This window comes from Sorex araneus, chromosome 7 (assembly GCF_027595985.1).
Source record: "Sorex araneus isolate mSorAra2 chromosome 7, mSorAra2.pri, whole genome shotgun sequence".
Classification (NCBI taxonomy): Eukaryota; Metazoa; Chordata; class Mammalia; order Eulipotyphla; family Soricidae; genus Sorex; species Sorex araneus.
In genome coordinates this window covers 54,361,656-54,380,331 of record NC_073308.1, presented here as the reverse complement: position 1 = coordinate 54,380,331, position 18,676 = coordinate 54,361,656, and the positions used below count along the sequence as shown (strand labels likewise).

Genomic DNA, 18,676 nt, shown 5'->3' with positions numbered 1-18,676 from the left:
GTGTTTGAGTACTGTATAACTGACATAATCATGAGAACTTTGTAACCCTCCACATGGTGATTCAATAAAATTTAAATTAAAAAAAAAAAAGAACAAGAAGAAGAAGAAGAACAAGAAGAAGAACAAGAAGAAGAAGAAGAACAAGAAGAAGAAGGAGAACAAGAAGAAGAAGAACAAGAACAAGAACAAGAAGAACAAGAAGAAGAACAAGAAGAAGAAGAAGAAGAAGAAGAAGAAGAACAACAACAACAACAACAACAACAACAACAACAAGAACAAGAAGAAGAGGGCGTTTGGAAGGGAACCCTGTATTTGTTAATAAATTACCAAAAAGATTTAGTATTATCATTTATTGGTGACAAGCACTAATTTTACTTATGTTCCATGGGGTGAAAAGAATTCCAGCGTAAACAGTGAATGGAAGCAGTGCTTAACTCCGATGCCTGGCTCACTGTTCGCAGCAGGAACACAGTGTGAGAGAGAAACACGGGGCATTCTTTCCAGGCCTACATGGAGACGTAATTGACAGTCTGAAGCACTCCAGGGAAACCAAACTGCTTGTACTACATGAAGATCATACCCTGCCCTGTAGTTAAAGCTACTTGCCCTCTGGAGCTGTACCTATACTCACACAATTGTTTTTATGATCTTGAGACAAAGATTAAAGACCATTTGTTGAAATCTTGTTGCATTAATAGAATAGGAAAAGAACCAAATGATCATTTAAAGTGTAAAATTCCTAAAGTGTCCAATTTTTACGACTGGGAAATTTCACTGACTTTTTGTAATTTATCCCTTCATTTCAGTCTGTCTCACTTGATAGATCGGTTGTGAATCTTATGGGAACTCCTTCATATGTAAGTTGCTTTACTGATCTTGATGCTTTCAGTATTCTGTCTCTATCTTCTATTCTTCATTTTGAACACAATGGGTCTTGGAGTTTTCCTAGTTGGATCTATATTTGCTGAGACTCTTCAGGCCTCTGGGATCTCAGTGTCTGTAATCCTTCACTCTATGAAATTCCTTTTCATAATTTCTTTAAATACTGTTTCTTCACCAAATTTCCTCTCTTGTTCCTCAGGAACTCTTATGATTCTTGTATTGATCCTCCCGGAGTTCATCCTGTAGTTCTCTGGCATGCTGTTCATTTCCTTTTAGACTATTTTCCATCTTCTGTTGCTTTTTAGCAGTTTCCTTCATCTCATCTTGGAGCTTCTTAATCTTTTGCTTGGCTGCTTTTACTTTCGAGAGCTTCTACTGAGTTTTTTTTTTTAATCACTTACCATATTCTTCATTTCTGCTTGTAGTTTTCTCACTTCAGTACTCTTTTTCTACATGTCTGGTTTTGCTAACTACCTGTGCTATTGTTTCTTTGATCTCACCAAAGATCGTCACAATGGAGTCACTAAAGTCATTATCCAAGGAATACTAAGCTGGCTGGTGTTGTTTGGGCCCTCTGTGTTCTGTTTCTTATGGAGTTTGCTGTGTTTCTACTGGAATAGCATGGCAATGTGTAAAGTTCAGGAGTTGTGGAGCTGGGCTCCTAGCTAGGGAAGAGTTCCGGTGTGTGTACAGGCTCAGGTACTGCCAGACCTAGCCAGAAGGGAAGACTATAGGAAAAGTTTCAAAGTAACAGTTAAAATAGCCAAACAATAAAATCTGCATTAGGGTATATATGGTATCTTTATTCATGATTTCCAAGCCTTGGATACAACCAAGCTTCCCTCTAGTGGTGCATGTATAATATGCTGCTGCACAGCTGAATTATGAAATAGTATTCGTCATTTAAAAAAATAAAAGAAATACATGCTAAACCATGAGAAGACTGGAGGAGTCCAAGAGAGGACACAATGGCTTAAAGCACTTGCCTAACAAGTGCAAGGTTATGAGTTCAAACCCTGGTCCACTATATATGCCTAGGTCATCAGGGAAATCCTTCTGTCTTTGATCCCCTGGAAGATATCTCAGTGGTTTAGAAAGAACCTAGAACACACAATCACTGGTGTTGTCCAAAAGGATTCTGACTGCCTTACAGTCTGGGTGCTCAGGGAGGGGGGAAATTAAGGCATGAATATTCTTTAAATGCATACAGACATATAATGAAGCTAACATGAAAAGGGCGGAAACTGTATTTTATTCAAATGCTGTGAATACAAAATCTTGCTCAGTCTCCACTTAGGAACTCTCCAATGTACAAAAAGCCATTATTTTTCTCTTAGCCTCTATATTCTTGTCCTTCTCTAATACCAGATATCTTTATTTTGTGCCAGGGGTACAAATGTAAGAAATTCAAGATTTTTAGCAGGATTGACAAAAGGCATTTGAAGAAAAGGACAGCTTGGTAGAACTTAAATTTTGTTAAAACAATAATAACCAAGGCTGGAGTGATAGCACAGCGGGTAGGGCATTTGCCTTGCACGCGGCCGACCCGGGTTCAATTCCCAGCATCCTATATGGTCCCCTGAGCACCGCCAGGGATAATTTCTGAGTGCAAAGCCAGGAGTAACCCCTGTGCATCACCGTGTGTGACCCCCCCCCCAAAAAAAACAATAATAACCATTATTTTAATATTTTTTTAATTTGCGCAGTACATTCCATATGGGAAGTAGCATGAGAAAAGGCAAGGAGGAGAATGATGTTGGCATCTTCTTCAGACACAGGAAAGAACATCTATTAGCGGGGAGAGTCTTGGAAAACAGTTGGCAGCAGGCTAGTAAACAGGGTTAGACACCCATAGGGAAGCTTGCGCATACCAGGATGAGAAGAATAAGTGTTTCCAGAATGTTGGGAGGGAAGCACATTTTGCAGTGCCTGAGTATTAACTCTCACTCACTCTCCTCATCACAGTTGCTCAAGGGAGTGGACAGGAAGTCAGGTGCTCCCTCGGCTACTTCCCCTGCGGGAATATCACCAAGTGTTTGCCCCAGCTTCTTCACTGCAACGGTGTGGACGACTGTGGGAATCGGGCTGATGAGGACAACTGTGGTGAGTGAATCGCCTGTGTTCCCAGCAGGACCGACCAGGGGCAAAGGGACTAAAACGTGAAGTCGAGGAGACTTCCTGTAATCTGAAGAGAAATGGGAAAAGAGAAAACAAAGTGGAAATAGAAGATGTGGGGTGCGTAAGGGAATTTCACATAGATTTCATTAGCTTAAAATATCTAGTAAGTTTAGGGCGAGGGCCACACCCACAGGTGCTCAGAGGCTACTCTGACTCTGTCCTAATGGTCACTAGAGGGATCATATGTAGCAACAGGAATCAAAGCAGGGTCAGCCACATGCAAGGCTAGATACCCTGTATTATCTCTCCAGCGCCAAATATCCATTCTTTCATATTAGTATCACAGTCAATATTTTAGAAAAAATAATGATGTGCACATTGTCCCCTTTTGAAATCTGCAAAGCTGCTTGTTTAATGTCATGGAAGTAGAATGGTATAAACCCTTGGAAGCAGACTCCTGGGTTTGAATTCTGATACAACATTAACCAATCATGCAAACATAAGAATTGTACTAGTTATGCACACGTTAGAACACTTCCCTCTGTGCTTACAATAAGAGAATTTGGGATAATTAAACAAGAAGAATTAGATTAAACAAGAAGGATTAGAAGCATGCAGACACAACCAATACCAAGAATTAACTGCAACTACCCCTTCTTCTCTTCTACGTACCACCTCTAAGGAGGAGAAATGAGAGACCTCCAGGAAAATAAAAAGTCAAGGAGCCAGGGTGGTGGGTGCAGCAATGCCTTCCAATCAATCCAGTTTGATTCTCGCATTTCTGCTCAGATGTTGTCGAGTCCCATTAGACTGAGTACCAAAGGGTCAATCCAGTAGAAGGCTAAGAACCTCCTGGAGTGGCCCCAGGTCCTGTAGTACCACTAAGAAGACCCCCCTATAAAAATAGACAAAATGTGAAGTATAGACATAAATCTAGCCTACCTATTATTTAATCCACAAACCCTATAATGGTTTTGTAAAGTCAAGAAATAGGGCTTCCAGATTTCAATATCAAGAAACTTTGGCTTTCAAGCTAGGATCTTGCTTAAATTTCTGAACTCTCAAAAAACCTCAAGTTTATTAAAAAGAAAACACTTCAATTGTCTGGCTCTGAGTCTCTGGAATTATGAGCTTACATTAGCAATGAAAAATGGGCAGAGAAAATAATGTAAAATAATGTAAAATACTGTACAACTTAAGTTTATTAAAGAAAAAACTTCAATTGTCTGGCGCTGACTCACTAGAAACATGAGCTTAAATTAATAATGTAATATGATGAATTTCTTCACTGATTGAGAAAATAAGGTACTAGTTTCAGAGGACAAGACAGGCATAACAATTCTTCCTGCTACATAGATAGCTGGTGTGTTAAAGAGGGTTTGCCATTTCCACTCATTTAAATACTACAGACTTTAAGATACCATTTTGAAGGAATTAATTAAGCTTCCTGGAACAATCTTTAAGTGGTAATTCTAGGTTAAGTGCATTAAACCGGTGAGCTTAAACTATAGTTACTTTTAATTTGGTTGGCTATTCACAGGTGTTTTCTTCTTTAAAAAAATACTGTCTTAAAATAAGTGAATACTGACATTCATAATGAAGTACTGTTTGACTACTGTCGCACTGTAGCACTGCCGTCCATTGCTCATCGATTTGCTCGAGCAGGTGCCAGTAACGTCTCCATTGTAAGACTGGTTGTTACTGTTTTTGGCATATCAAATACTCCACAGGTAGCTTGCCAGGCTCTGCCGTGTGGGCAGGATATTCTCAATAGCTTGTCAGGCTCTCCAAGAGGGACGGAGGAATCGAACCCAGGTCAGCCGAGTGCAAGGCAAAAGCCCCACCCGCTGTGCTAGAGCACCTCCAGGAGTAATTCCTAAGTGCAGAGCCAGGAGTATCAACCCCTGAGCATCACTGAGTGTGAGTCAAAAAGCCAAAATAAATAAATAAAGATGGGAAAATTGAATCATACCTACACCTGATAAATATAACAACCAGTTCACATTCACAAGTGAATACAAAAATAAAGCATGGCCAAAGACTTTGGCCAAATAAGACTATGGCCAAAGTTCTTACTATTACATGTCAATTTTTCCAAGTAGCAGAAACTGAAACCAAAGCTCTTCAAAGTCTTATTCATGACCGTTCACTGGGATTGCAATTAACCCACAGATCGCAACAGTTGATGAAGAGTCTCCATAGAGGTAGGACATTGTGTGGGGTTACCAAAGCCTTCATGTGTGAGAGTGGGAATATCAGACATCAATCCTTGCCAGAGGTCACCACTGTCATCTCATGCGTGTATTAGTCAGCACCTCTTCTGCTTTATCATAAGTGCTCTGAAACTCACAAGAAATATATTCACCTGGAGCCCTGGAGCCCTGTTACAATAGTATTTGGATCTACGGAACTATGTCCATTTTCACCGTCTACCCCCTATGCAAGTGAACAATTAATTCCCTGGGATATGGCACACCTGCAGGTTTTTCTTACATTAATCGAACTAAAAAGATATCAGTGATAATTAGGTGGTTTTTGGTATCAAAATGAACCTGGGAGCAGGCAAAAGCTTTTGCTCTGAGAAACCTGCTCTGCCAGTTGCAAACCGGAGTGAGACTCTATATCTTAGGAAAGAAAGGGGTCATCAATTGCTTACATCAAATGGTCCGGTGATCAAGAACAGTACAATCCGTTCCTACAGGGTTTCTGGGCTTTGTTTGTACGGTTAGTAGTGTCAAATTCTCCAGGTTGTTATGACCTATAATCTTATTGTGATCTATACATCAGAAGAGACAAAACAGCAAGGTAGTTACATTTTATCCTGACCCTGCTTACAAGCTATTGGCTTGGGTACTACCTATTTGATCTTCCCGTAACTACTGAAAGGGCAGCAACAGTAGTTGAGAAATTCCTCGTTTTATTTCCTCACAGGCAAGTCCTCATGGATTATTCTGCCTAGCTTCTTCATAGAAGCAGTCAATGTAAGGGTGCGTAGGAGAGGGATTCTTTTGATTTTTTTTTTAATTTTTATTAATTTTTTAATTGACTCATGGTAAGTTACAAAGCTGTTCATGATTGGGTTTCAGTCACCCAAAGTTCCAAGGACCATCCCTTCACCAGTGCACATTTGCCCCCACCAGTGTTTCCAGTATCCCTCCCACCCACCCCACCCCACCCCACCCCACCCCCCCATTCCACCCCACCCCAGGTCTGCCTCTATGGCAAGAATTTTCTTTTTTCTATCTCTCTACTTCAGGTAATTATGATTTTAAAACAGTCAGGCCAGGAAATGGAGTCCCAAAATGAAAGAGAAACAGTCAGATCAAACCCTTTCTTAGAGTTCTCAGATCAGTTTGGCAATTTGTGGGATCCCCCAGATTTAGCCCAGGTAGTTGATATGGGAGAGTGTGTGTGTGTGTGTGTGTGTGTGTGTGTGTGTGAGAGAGAGAGAGAGAGAGAGAGAGAGAGAGAACAGGAGAGAGAGATACTTTCCCCCTTCTTTTTAAAAGAAAAAAGTTTTTTGGGTCACACCCGGAAATGCACAGGGGTTACTCCTGGCTCTATACTCAGGAATTTCCCCTGGCGGTGCTCAGGGGACCATGTGGGATACTGGGAATCAAACCCAAGTGCAATGCAAATGCCCTACCTGCTAAGCTATTGCTCCAGCCCCGTCTCCCCCCTTCTTTATGCCTTCTTTGGTTCAAGTCTTTTTTATATTTTTTCCCAAATTTACTGTTGATGCCTCAAGTTGCCCTTTTGAAAGTCAAATACTGAATCTTTTTGTTGTCTGCAAATTTCTGAGATTCCATTCCCAAGGCAATGAAAGTGGAAAAGACTATATGTCAACTAGAGAGAAAATGGTTGGGAAAAGAGGAACTCAAAAATAAAACAAAACCTGGGACCAGAGTGATATATAGTGCAGCAGGCAAATCACTTGCCTTTCGAGGGGCTGACCCAGGTTCTTTCTCTGGCATCCCATACAGTGCCCTGACCACCAGCAGCACTGGACCCTGAGATAGAGCTAGGAGTAACCCCTGAGCATCTCCAAGTGTGACCCAAAATAACGGACAAAAAATTTTTTTAAATCTGTGTTACTTCTTGAATGTGTTCCTGCTACTATCTTTACACTTTACAAATATAGGTCAATTAAACTATACTCATTTGGGGTTCATTTTATAATGATTTATAGACACATATTTAAATAGGAATATAAAAATATTTGAAATATATCCAAGAATTATTAATAAATTCATTTATTACTTTTTTGGCTTGGAGCCCCACCCAGCTCTGCACAGGATTTATTCTTGGCTCTGTATTCAGTCATCACTCGTGCAGGCACCAGGTGCTGAACCCAGGTTGTCTAGGCAAGGCCCTAACCTCTGTAATATCTCTCCAACCTCAGGATTCTTAATTTTTATAAGGGTCACACTCAACTGTATTGTGTGGGGAAGTAAGTGTGCTAGGGATCAAACTCAGGACCTCACACCTGCTAGGAAGGTGCTCTACCACTTGAACCATATCTTTGACCTCATTATTTTAAATTAAGCCTGCATTTAAAATTCTGGAACACTAAATACTCAAAGATTTCCTAAATAGAGTTTTTTATACAGCTACCAGCATAGTGGCAATGCCAGGCAGTTTGATATAGAACTTAGCTATTCTTATTTTAGAATATTCCATTAAGTTGGAGGATTTTTTTAATTTTTTTTTTTTTTTTGCTTTTTGGGTCACACCCAGCGATGCTCAGGGGTTACTTCCTGGCTTTGCACTCAGGAATAACTCCTGGCGGTGCTTGGGGGACCATATGGGATGCCGGGGATCGAACCCGGGTCGGCCGCGTGCAAGGCAAATGCCCTACCCGCTGTGCTATCGCTCTGGCCCCCATTTTTTTTTTGGATTTTTTTAATTTTTAAGGTTAAAAACCTTAAACCTGGGTCATAAACATGTGTATTAATATACAACTATGCATTGTATGTTTAACAATAACTGGTTTTCTATTTACTATTCTTAAAAGATCACTGGAAATAACTGTGTCCAAAGTATTAGCTTTCCTATAAATGCAGACCTCATTAGAACCTCAAATATTTTTGTCTGCATATTTTGAACAATGGTTCAGTGATGTTTCAGTTAACTGCTTAAAGACTTTTACTTCAGAACACTTTCAATGAGATAGGACATAAGGGCAGTTTTCTTTAAAATATGTGTAGTGGTCTGGGGCTATGCTACAATGGGTAGGGTGCTTGCCTTGTGCAAGGTAGATCAGATTCAATTCCCAGGACCCCATATGGTTCCCTGAGCCCTGCCAGAAGTGATCCCTGATCACAGAGCCCTGAGTACTCCAGGTGAGGCCCCAAAATAAACAAATAACATAAACATGCTTGGTGTAGAGTTAGAGGAGATCATGAATAATACAATGAGCAAAAGGAATGACAAATACTCATCTGTGAAGGATAGGGAGACACAGTAAGAAATGAATAAGGGTCAGCATAGCCAACTAAGAGTCTGACTATAGACCTGTGTTTGCTGAATGCAGAGGAAGGACAGGAAATGAGAGAGGAATTAGATACAGTGGTAGGAAGATGCTGGCACTCCGGCAGTGGGTGTGGAACAGTAACAACATCGTCCTAAAAACATTAGTATTAATGCTGCTATTCACAATACAACCTAGATAGAACCCCATTAATAATCATTTTAAGTATGCCAGGACTAAGGTCAGACTCCTTCATTTCTTTGCGGTATAGTCACAAAGGAAGGAAAAATACAAAAAATGCAGAGTGCATGTCAGATAGCAAACTGCTGTAGTCATTAACACTCAAGGAAATACCACACAACCACTTTGATGACTGATTCTGCCTGACCTCATTAGAATCAAACCCAAGTTGATTATAATGGCGGGTCTCTCAAGAGTCTTGGTGTTTCAAGAGTGGGAGTTAAGAATTAAGCAAATCTGAGGACTGGGTGCTGAAAGGAGGTCAAGCAACACATATGATACCCTATAACTTATATTATTGTAAGCCACAGTACCTTGTAAGGAAGAGAAAAAGAAAATAGCTCCTTTCATAAATGTAGACTGGGAGATGAGAGAGACCCCAGGGACACAGGTGGAGGGACGTGGACACTGGAGAAGGGGCTGGTGATGGAACACTGTACTCCTGACACTTAATCATGAATAATCTTGTAAATGAAGGAAAGTGAGTAAAAAATTTTAAAGTAATAATTAAAAAAATAAGCAAATCTTGAGAATCAGCAATGTTAAACATTTCATATATGCAAACTTGATAAATTAACCACCTGTCCATTCATTAATCAAGAAGAATGCTTGTTTTGTAAGCAGGAGACTAAACTCTTTCATTTAGTGAAGGATGGGGCTACTTGAGACACACTGCCTCCACACCCTTCTTTGTTCACGCCCTCCTCTCTGATACTGGTGTAAGTCCTTTAACCATTGAGCATTAAAACTCCAGTCCTTACACTCATTTGTGGAGTATAAAATAACATCACATGAGGCTGACACCCAAGGACCATAGATACCAGGGCCAGGGGGATTGCCCCATCGCTGAAAGACTGCTTCATGAGCGGAGGGGAGAAGGCAGATGGAATGGAGAAGGGATCACTAAGAAAATGATGGCTGGAGGAACCAGTTGGGATGGGAGATGCGTGCCGAAAGTAGATAATGGACCAAACATGATGACCTGTTAGTGTCTGTGTTGCAAGCTATAATGCCCAAAGGTAGAGAGAGAGTATGGGGAATATCTCCTGCCATGGAGGAAGGGAGAGGGTGGGAAAGGGGGGTATATGGGGGATATTGGTGGTGGGGAATGTGCACTAGTGGAGAGATGGGTGTTTGATCACTATGAGATTGCAACCCAAACATGAAAGCTTGTAACTATCTCATGGTGATTCAATAAAATTTAAAAAATAAATAAATTTTAAAAAAATAAAACTCCAGTCCTCACTGGAGGGACTTGGCATGGTGGAAATGTTGGGAACTGTGCTCTGAGTCCTGGGGTCTGAAGGAAGGTACAGAATCCTGGAGGAAGCACCAACCACAGAAATGTGGAAATTGTAGGCATGAAACCCAGAAATTGACTTTTTTAGGGATCAGAGCAATAGTACCACAGGTAGGGTGCTCCCTTGCATGTGTCCGGCCCAGGTTTGATCTTTGGTACCCCATATTATACTTTCAGCCCTGCCTTGGTCTGAACCCTTAGTGCAGAGGCAGAGCCAGGAACAAGCTCTGAGCACCACTGGGTGTCCCCCAAAAGAACAAACAATAAGGAAAAACAAAAGAAATCTCTATTGTTAACAAACACCACAAATAGATATTAAACCATTCAGTTTTCAAATAATTTACTTACTCATGGGTACAATTTTGTTACCCAGGTAAAATCACCTAAGAATCTCACATTTTAACTATGTTAAATGTATCTTGGTAGTCACTGGGATATATGTAAAAATAGCAATTATGCGTAAATAAGGTAAGTAGAAGGCAGTTTACAATTGTCCCTCTTGTCATAGAGGGAATTAAACCAAGTGCCCTAGAAAGCGATCCATTAGGCTATAGCAGGTTTTTAAACTCTAGCAAGCATCAGACCAGCTGGAGGGCTTGTTAAATCACAGATGACTGGACCCCATCAGCAGCGTTCCTACAATGCCTCTTGGGATGATGCTCAATAACTTGATTTTCTCTGAAGTTCCCTGCAATAACCTCGCTAGCCTAGGACCTACGTTTTGAAAAACATTTATCTGAGCATACTCCTTATGCAAAGCAAACATTTTTTAAAATGTATTTGTAAGGGCTTTTTAAATTTTATTTAATTTTTGTGGAGACAGAGATCGAACCCAATTTGCATGCAGGCAACACATGAGCTTTTTGGCTGAGCCACATCCCAGATCTATTTTATATTTCTGTATTTCCGCTCATCGTGGTGCTGAGGGGTCACCCAGGATTGAACACAGGCCTTGACAGATGCTAGTCACGTGCTCTACCACTTAAGCAATCTCTTCAGCCCTGAATAAGAATGATTTTTATAGGGTCAAAGAAATCCATTTTAAATTAATTTAAAATTAAGAAAGATCTTAATTTTAAATTTGAACATGGAAAGTTTTTTTTTTTTTTTGCTTTTTTGGGTCATGCCTGATGATGCACAGGGGTTATTCCTGGCTCATTCACTCAGGAATTACTCCTGGCGGTGCTTGGGGGACCATATGGAATGCTGGGAATTGAACCCAGGTCGGCCGCATGCAAGGCAAACACCCTACCTGCTGTGCTATTGCTCTAGCCCCATGAACATGGAAAGATTTGAGCAACATGACATGCCTGTATGCCTGGAGAGAACATGGGAGTTCTGTGCCTTTACTCTGTATCTGTCCTCAGTGTCACATCTATCTGGTTATGACTGTATTCTTTAGGGACTGCAAATTAATTTAGTGAGTAGACATGTTTCCTGAATCCTGTGTGCTCCCTGTCAAATAGAGAATTCCTACATACCTCTGGTTTATAATCTGTATGTGTCAGAAACACAGAAAATAATCTGGACCCGCACCAGGCCCCTGAAATTTGAAACTTGAGAGGATGTGAGAACATCTGATCTACAGTGGGTTGGTGAGATACATAACCCAGGATTGTGGGTAGTCTGTGAGCTGAAAGTCAGGAAGGGGGGAGGGAATCATGTCTTGAATTTGTGGAACTCGATGGGAAGAAAAAGTCAAAATTGAGTCAACTTCACAAGCATCCTGCTGGTGTCTAAGAATTGCTTTCTGCGGGGAGACAGCCTCGGCACCCACACCCCTTGTTGGAAAGCGTTTCTGTCACTTAATAGTGTATTTGCAGTCTGATTTTAGCATTTGAGACTATGTTGCTTGTTGACAATCAGCGACTGTGCTAAAGATATCTCTGCTGAGGATTGTTATTTGTTTATGGGATCTGTATTTTTCCGAAGAGCCTTCGGACATACACTTCCTCTGATAAACAAGATTTTTCTTTTCTTTAACTTTTGTGTATTTAGGAGGCTATTAATAATGGTTTCTCATGGACATAATTCCAATACCACACCCGTCACCAACGTATGCCGATTTCCTCCCCCAAGTTTCTATTTTTAAAATCTTAACCCTCCTAATGGCCAGAAGGATGGTACAGCAGGTAGGGCATTGGGTTTGCACACAGGCAACTCAGAGTTCATCCCCAGCATCCCATATGGTCCCCGAAGCCTGCCAGGAATGATTCCTGAGTACAGAGCCAGGAGTAAGCCCTGTACACACCCTGGCATGGTCCCAAAACTAAAATTTAAAAAATAAATCTAAGCTCTCCTCCAGAGTAATGAGAAGGGTTCTAGCTGATCACGGCAAATCTCAAAATGCAGCTCTTCCAAAACAGCTCAAAGACTCATTTGGGAGAATTTAGATCCTATAAATAGATGATCTATTTTAGTATAGAAATCTGAAAATTATGTTTATAATAAATGTCCCAGCTCCCAAATGTTTTGGAGCCTGAGCGAGACAGGGTTTTCTCTAAAGTGCCTCTGAGAACAGTGACCCATTCAATCATTCATTCACTCAATTACAAATATTTGTTGAGCTCACACAGCTTAGTAAAATGGATTTTTCTTGATAAATATAATTCTTATCCACAATATCATTGAATCATTTTAGCTAAAAAGAAAAAAATTAGTCAATACATACTTGTCTAACCAACACTGCTTGTATAGCTCTCCCAATATGTACTAGAAAACATATCCCCTAATACAATATTTCTCTAGTGAAACATGTTTTACACTAAAATGTCTCAAGAAAAACCAGAGAATAAAATTTTACAAGAAACATTGCTAAAGTTTGAAAATCCTTTCTTTCCATTATCCCATAATAGTCTCTTAAAATGTGAAAGATACAACATTTGAAATATATCAAACACATATAACAAAAACTGTTTTCTTTAAAATGCTCACTTTCCAACTTTGCAACTAAAGAGACAATTCCGATGTCATATGTTCTGCCTTATAGTGGGAGAAAGTAATGGGTGGGAGGAAGAAAATGCTTTAGGAAAGAAGGAATGAAGATAGAAAGAAAAAACAAAAACCAAGAACAAAATCCTTTAAAAACCTGAAAAATTTGTTTGAAGTTATTTGCTTGCAGTAATTTTTTTGTCACTTTATACCATAAATGGACTGGAGCAATAGCACAGCGGGTAGGGAGTTTGCTTTGCACGTGGCTGACCCAGGTTTGATTCCTCCGTCCCTCTCAGAGAGCCCAGCAAGCTACCAAGAGTATCCCGACCTCACGGCAGAGCCCAGCAAGATATCCATGGAGTATTCGATATGCCAAAAACAGTAACAAGTCTCACAATGGAGACATTACTGGTGACCACTCAAGCAAATAGATGAACAACGGGACAACAGTGCTACAGTACAGTACCATATATATGAGAGTTCCATTTCTAATGGCAATAGGATTGTCACTAACTTTTTTTATTGAATCATTGTGAGATAGTTACAAGCTTTCATGTTTGGGTTACAATCACATAATGATCAAGCACCCATCCCTCCACCAGTGCACATTCCCCACCACCAATATCCCCTGTATACCCCCCCTTTCCACCCTCCCCCTTCCTCCATGGCAGGAAATATTCTCATACTCTCTCCCTACTTTTGGGCATTATGGCTTAACAGGATTGTCACTGTCTTTAAAACTGGATTAAGGCATCGGTTGGGATGGAGTGGGGGTGGGGGCAGGGAGACATAGTACAGTAGGGAAGGTGCTGCCTTGCCCACAGCTGACCCAAATTCGATTTCCAGCACCACCTATGGTCCTCCAAGCAATGGTCTCTGAGCACAAAACCAGGAGTAAACCCTGGGCACTAACAGGTTCGTCCCACACACCACCCCTAACCTCCCCCCAGCACCCTCCAAACCCCTCCCCCCAAAAAAGTACTGGAGAGTCACTCTCACGTTTCTATCCTTGAGAGTCTGTTGTGTTCAACCCACTCTGAAAAGCAGAAACAGAAATCACACAGGATTTTATTTGGAGGTGTCAGGGGGTTAAGGTAAAAAAGAGATTTCATACTGAGAAGAATTTTTACAGAATCACATTCTTTACAGAAGAATTTTTATGGAACACTATGGATGTAACAACTAAGTATGTTGCTACTGTCCACAAGGAGTCACCTGCATAGTCAGAAGTCTAAGATCCAGAAACATCTGTGACAGCAAGAAGAGCGGATCTCCGTGCAGAAGGGGTACAAGGGAACTGCTGGAGTGGCCAGAACAGGGACGCCCTCCTGCACCTCTGACGGCCGCACCGCGGGGTGCAGGGAAGCCCAGGATGGCTGAACGGCGGGCTAAGTGCCGGGTCCTGGGAACTGAAGGCACTAAGCAGAGCCCCGGGAAGCTGAAGTAAGACACAGGAGTTAAGTCCAAGTTCGGGTCCCTCAGCACTTCCTAGCTAAGTAATTTGGCACTTAGAGTGTCCAGAAATATATGAAAAATGGCACCGGGTAAATGGAAAGGTATTAAGGTGTTAAATCAAGGGTTAATCTAAATCCTTGCAAAAGCCAGCAAGCAGAAAACAAGAGTTAAATTCAACAGAAAAAAAAATGGACTCAGATGAAAATAACAGTGACTGAATTTAAAATGTTATCTATCGAAACAACTTCATAGAAGTTGTTTCTAGGGCAAATCATTGGCAGAAGTCCCCAGTTGTTTTCACAAACTAGGACTGTAATAGTTTGCGATCTGAAAAAACAAATTTAAATATCACGAGAAAGCTCTTGAAACAGAAGGTAGCTGGAGGAAGAAGCAAACACACAAAATCCACCAGTCACAAATTGTAGCTTCTCTCTGACTATATAAACCCAAACTTTCACATTTCTGCCTCTTGTTTCTCTGCCTAAAAATGTTCTGATGTTAGGGACTGAGGGTTACCTTAAATTGGTTCCTGCATACCTAGTGGCTAGTATTTGCCCTTTTCTGGGTTTTGCCCTTATCCACCCCAGCAGAGTTTCATGCTAATTCTACAATAGGTAATTTGAGGTCCATGAGTTATCTTCCTCTGAATTGTTGTAATACTTATTACTATTATTTTGTATTATTGTTTTGTGTATTATTACACTACTCTGCTACTTTTGTGTATTTTGTAATCATCCACTATAAAAAATCTTTGAGACCAGTGAGAAATGCTAAAGGAAGAATAATATTATAGATAAATTTAAGTTACCTATGTCCAATTTTTTTATTCTTGGTGTAAAAATAAAAATAATCTTACAAGTATATATAACATTAATGTTAAAATTCTTAAATAATTAAAATTTGGGGAAAATCTGGTTAAGATTTTGGGAGGATTTCTTTCCCTATTGCTAGCTTCATGGAGGAGTTACTGAGCTATAAAAATAAAAACAAATAATCTCCTTAAAGAGGTGAATCATACAAATGATATTGAATTGGTAATGGGCATATTCTGATAAAATTAAACCTTTCTATTCTGTCCAGTTTAACAAATTTTAAGTCTCATTTACAATTCTAGAAAATTTGGGAGACATGGTAAATTTAATGGGAAAGATAATAAAATTTCATTTTACTCATATTGAATTTGAGGCATCTGTAATCAAACAAGTGCATATCATAGAGTAGAAATAGTGTGAATTGGTGGCTTGGGGGGGTGACTCAAAAAGCTGCTGCATATTCTTTACATCCCAGACACCTGGGTTTAATCTCTGAGCCCTAAACCCCACTGCCTAAGACTCAAAAGCAAAGTGCAAGTTCAAGGTATAGTTTGCAAGTACTCTCCTTAAAGTTGAAACCATGAGGGGCTAGGACCACACACACTACAGTGGGTAAGGTTTTTGCCTTGCACATGGCAGACCCAGGTTCTATCGTGGAGCCCAGCCAGGAGTGATCCCTGAGTGCAGAACCAGGAGGAATCCCTGAAAACCACTGGATGTGACAAAAAATAAAAGTCAAAACCATGGTATAGTAAAGGCAATTTCACCAAACTAATGTAACTGAGCAACGTTGCTTATCTGTATAATATAAACATGGTAGAAGTAATTTGTCAAATCAATGCTAGCTTTGATTTGATAAATCAAATAAAATTTGATTACTGATAAAAAATAAGCAAAATTTTTCAAATTTATCTTCATCTACTTATATGTTTGCTTCTTTTGCCACACCCAGCTGTCCTCAGACCTTCCTCCTGTCTTGGTGCTTGGGGGGTCTTTACTGGTGATACTCAGGAGACGATATGCTACCCAGGATCTAACATGGGTCAGCCTCATGCAAAGCAAGCGCCTTGACCCTTGGACTGTCACTGGGGGCCATGTTTGCATCCTTAAAGAGTCTAAACAGCATTCTGGGGGAAAAAAATTTTTTTAAATCCCTGGAGAAGATCACATTTAAAGTTCTCCCAGAAGGAAAGTGCTTTGACCAACTCTTAGGATCTCCTTGGAAACTGCTCCTGTATTCCTGCTCTCATTCATTCTTGAATTAATTTTCTCCATGTTTACAAATATGAAAAGTTACCAGGCATCTTGTAAAGAAAAATTATTTTTTCTTTTCACCACAACAGAGAATATTTACCATTTTTGTGCTGCTATTTTTTAAAAAATGAAATAGTAATTTAATGTCATAATGAACAAACATAGACAGACAACAGGAAAGCACATGTGAATAATCACTCATTTCTTCTAAGAGGACCACACCATTAAGTGCAGACTTGAGGGTTCAGTGTGTGAGGAGCCTTAGGTGGTGGGGATTGAACCCAGGAACTTGTACATGGAGGGCATGGACTCTGTCATTGGAACTATCTGGTCAGCCTAGAATAATAGTTCTTAACATCTCTGATGAACTTAGGAAGGTTTCGAAAAGAATGAGATCATGCTTCGTTCTTTTTGCAATTTAACCAGCATGACTATTTCTTCATCTCAATACATTTTCAACATCAGTTCTAATAATGGATGAAGATTAAAAGAATAATTAATATACTGAAACTGTTTTTCAGCACATCATTGTGGAGTTTTAGTACTTCTAGTCAACTGTTTCTTAAAGTGTGATCCAAACACTATTTGCTAAAGAATCAGCAATAGGGGCTGGAGCACAGCGGGTAGGGCATTTGCCTTGTATGCAGCCGACCCAGGTTCGATTCCCAGCACTCCATATGGTCCCCTGTGCACCGCCAGGGGTAATTCCTGAGTGCAGAGCCAGGAGTAACCCCTGTGCATCGCCAGGTGTGACCCAAAAAGAAAAAAAAAATCAGCAATAGTGTTATTTTGGTAATGTAAATGAAGGGATCCATCCAAAACTTAAGAAATCAGAACCTCTAGGTGTGGACCCAGATATATACACTTGTAAACAAATTCCTACATAAGGCTTTATTCTCCTAAGTTTAAAAATCACTCATTTGGGGGCTGGAGCCATAATATAGCAGGTATTTATATTCAAGCAACCCGCCTAAGTTTGATCCCTGGTACCCTATATAGTCCCTAGGCCCTGCAGGTGTGAGCAAGGGGAAAAATGTATTTCTTGTTTATTTTTGAAGAGTAACTATTTTCTCCAATACCTCACAATATTTATTTTCTTGAACTTTTCTACTCTCTAATTTTTATCTTAGGGGACAACAATGGATGGTCAGTGGAATTTGACCGATACTTTACCACTTACTACAAAATTACTTCTCAGTATCCCTTTGAGACACAAACATCTGAATGCTGTAAGTAATCTCAGGAAATGAGCTGTGTTCTTTATAAACTTATGGAACCATGTTTTCAGTAACTAGACCCAATATATTTGGAAAAGTTTTAGTTATAGTTTTCTAGTTTCAAACTCTGTTAGTCAGACAGCCATAGTTTGAGAATTTTATTTAAAAATGACTCAAGTTCTTAAGTGCAAAAGTGATAAATTATGTCAGGTATTGTTGTGAGCAAAATTATTGTCATTCATTCAGGCTTACTATTTACTCCTTTTCACAGAAAGCTGTAATAAGCTCTGATATAAAGGAAGTGGTGAAATAAAACATAAGTTGATTAAAGATTATGTTTGCAAGTGAAAAATCTTTTGGGGTGTAAGCTATTTTTCAAATTTTTATTTTCCCACTTGTGGGAGATGGTTGGGAGGGCTAGATTAGTTCCAGGTACAACTATGAGGTGCATTCTGTTTGTTCGATTAAATAACGTAGATTGGAGGAAGGGATGCTAACCAATTTTCTTTCGGAGAAGGGTCAAAATCAGGTTAAAGGTCTTTGCATTTGATCTACAAAAGTCTTACACTAAAAATTTGCAAAAAACACCACAAGTATAGGACTGTGTAACATTGAAAATTTACTCTATCCAATTTCTATCAGAAAGATCTATGTAAATTGTACGCTTTAAAATAGTTGTTTGGTATTATAATAAATATACATTTGTCTCATGGAATGATCATTTTTAGCCTAGTTTTCCAAAATCTTGACTAAAATAAATCAGAGATTGGTGAATAATACTATAATCTTTCCTTCATGTTCTACTATAAATGGCAAAACACAACTTTTTGAATATTTTATTTGACTTCAGTATTCAAGAAAAATATAGTTTAAAAAGAAAGTCGGTGTTCTCTAAGTTGAGAGGATACACAGTTTACTCAATAATCTTTCTCCACCTTATACTTTCTCCACCTTATACTCTGTGCTATATCTCTTATAGCACAGAGACAAAATT

At 39.7% G+C, this 18,676-nt stretch overlaps 1 protein-coding gene across 5 annotated transcripts in view; it reads left to right on the top strand.

Annotated features, from left to right (window-relative positions):
• The window catches only part of RXFP1 (relaxin family peptide receptor 1), a 106,774-nt gene that overhangs the window by 45,427 nt on the left and 42,671 nt on the right, over positions 1 to 18,676 (top strand). For all 5 annotated transcript variants that reach the window (XM_055144912.1, XM_055144909.1, XM_055144911.1 and 2 more), the window contains 2 exons: positions 2,848 to 2,985; positions 17,596 to 17,694. In XM_055144912.1, the coding sequence (XP_055000887.1) occupies positions 2,848 to 2,985; positions 17,596 to 17,694 (237 nt within the window). The remainder of the gene's footprint in view (positions 1 to 2,847; positions 2,986 to 17,595; positions 17,695 to 18,676) is intronic.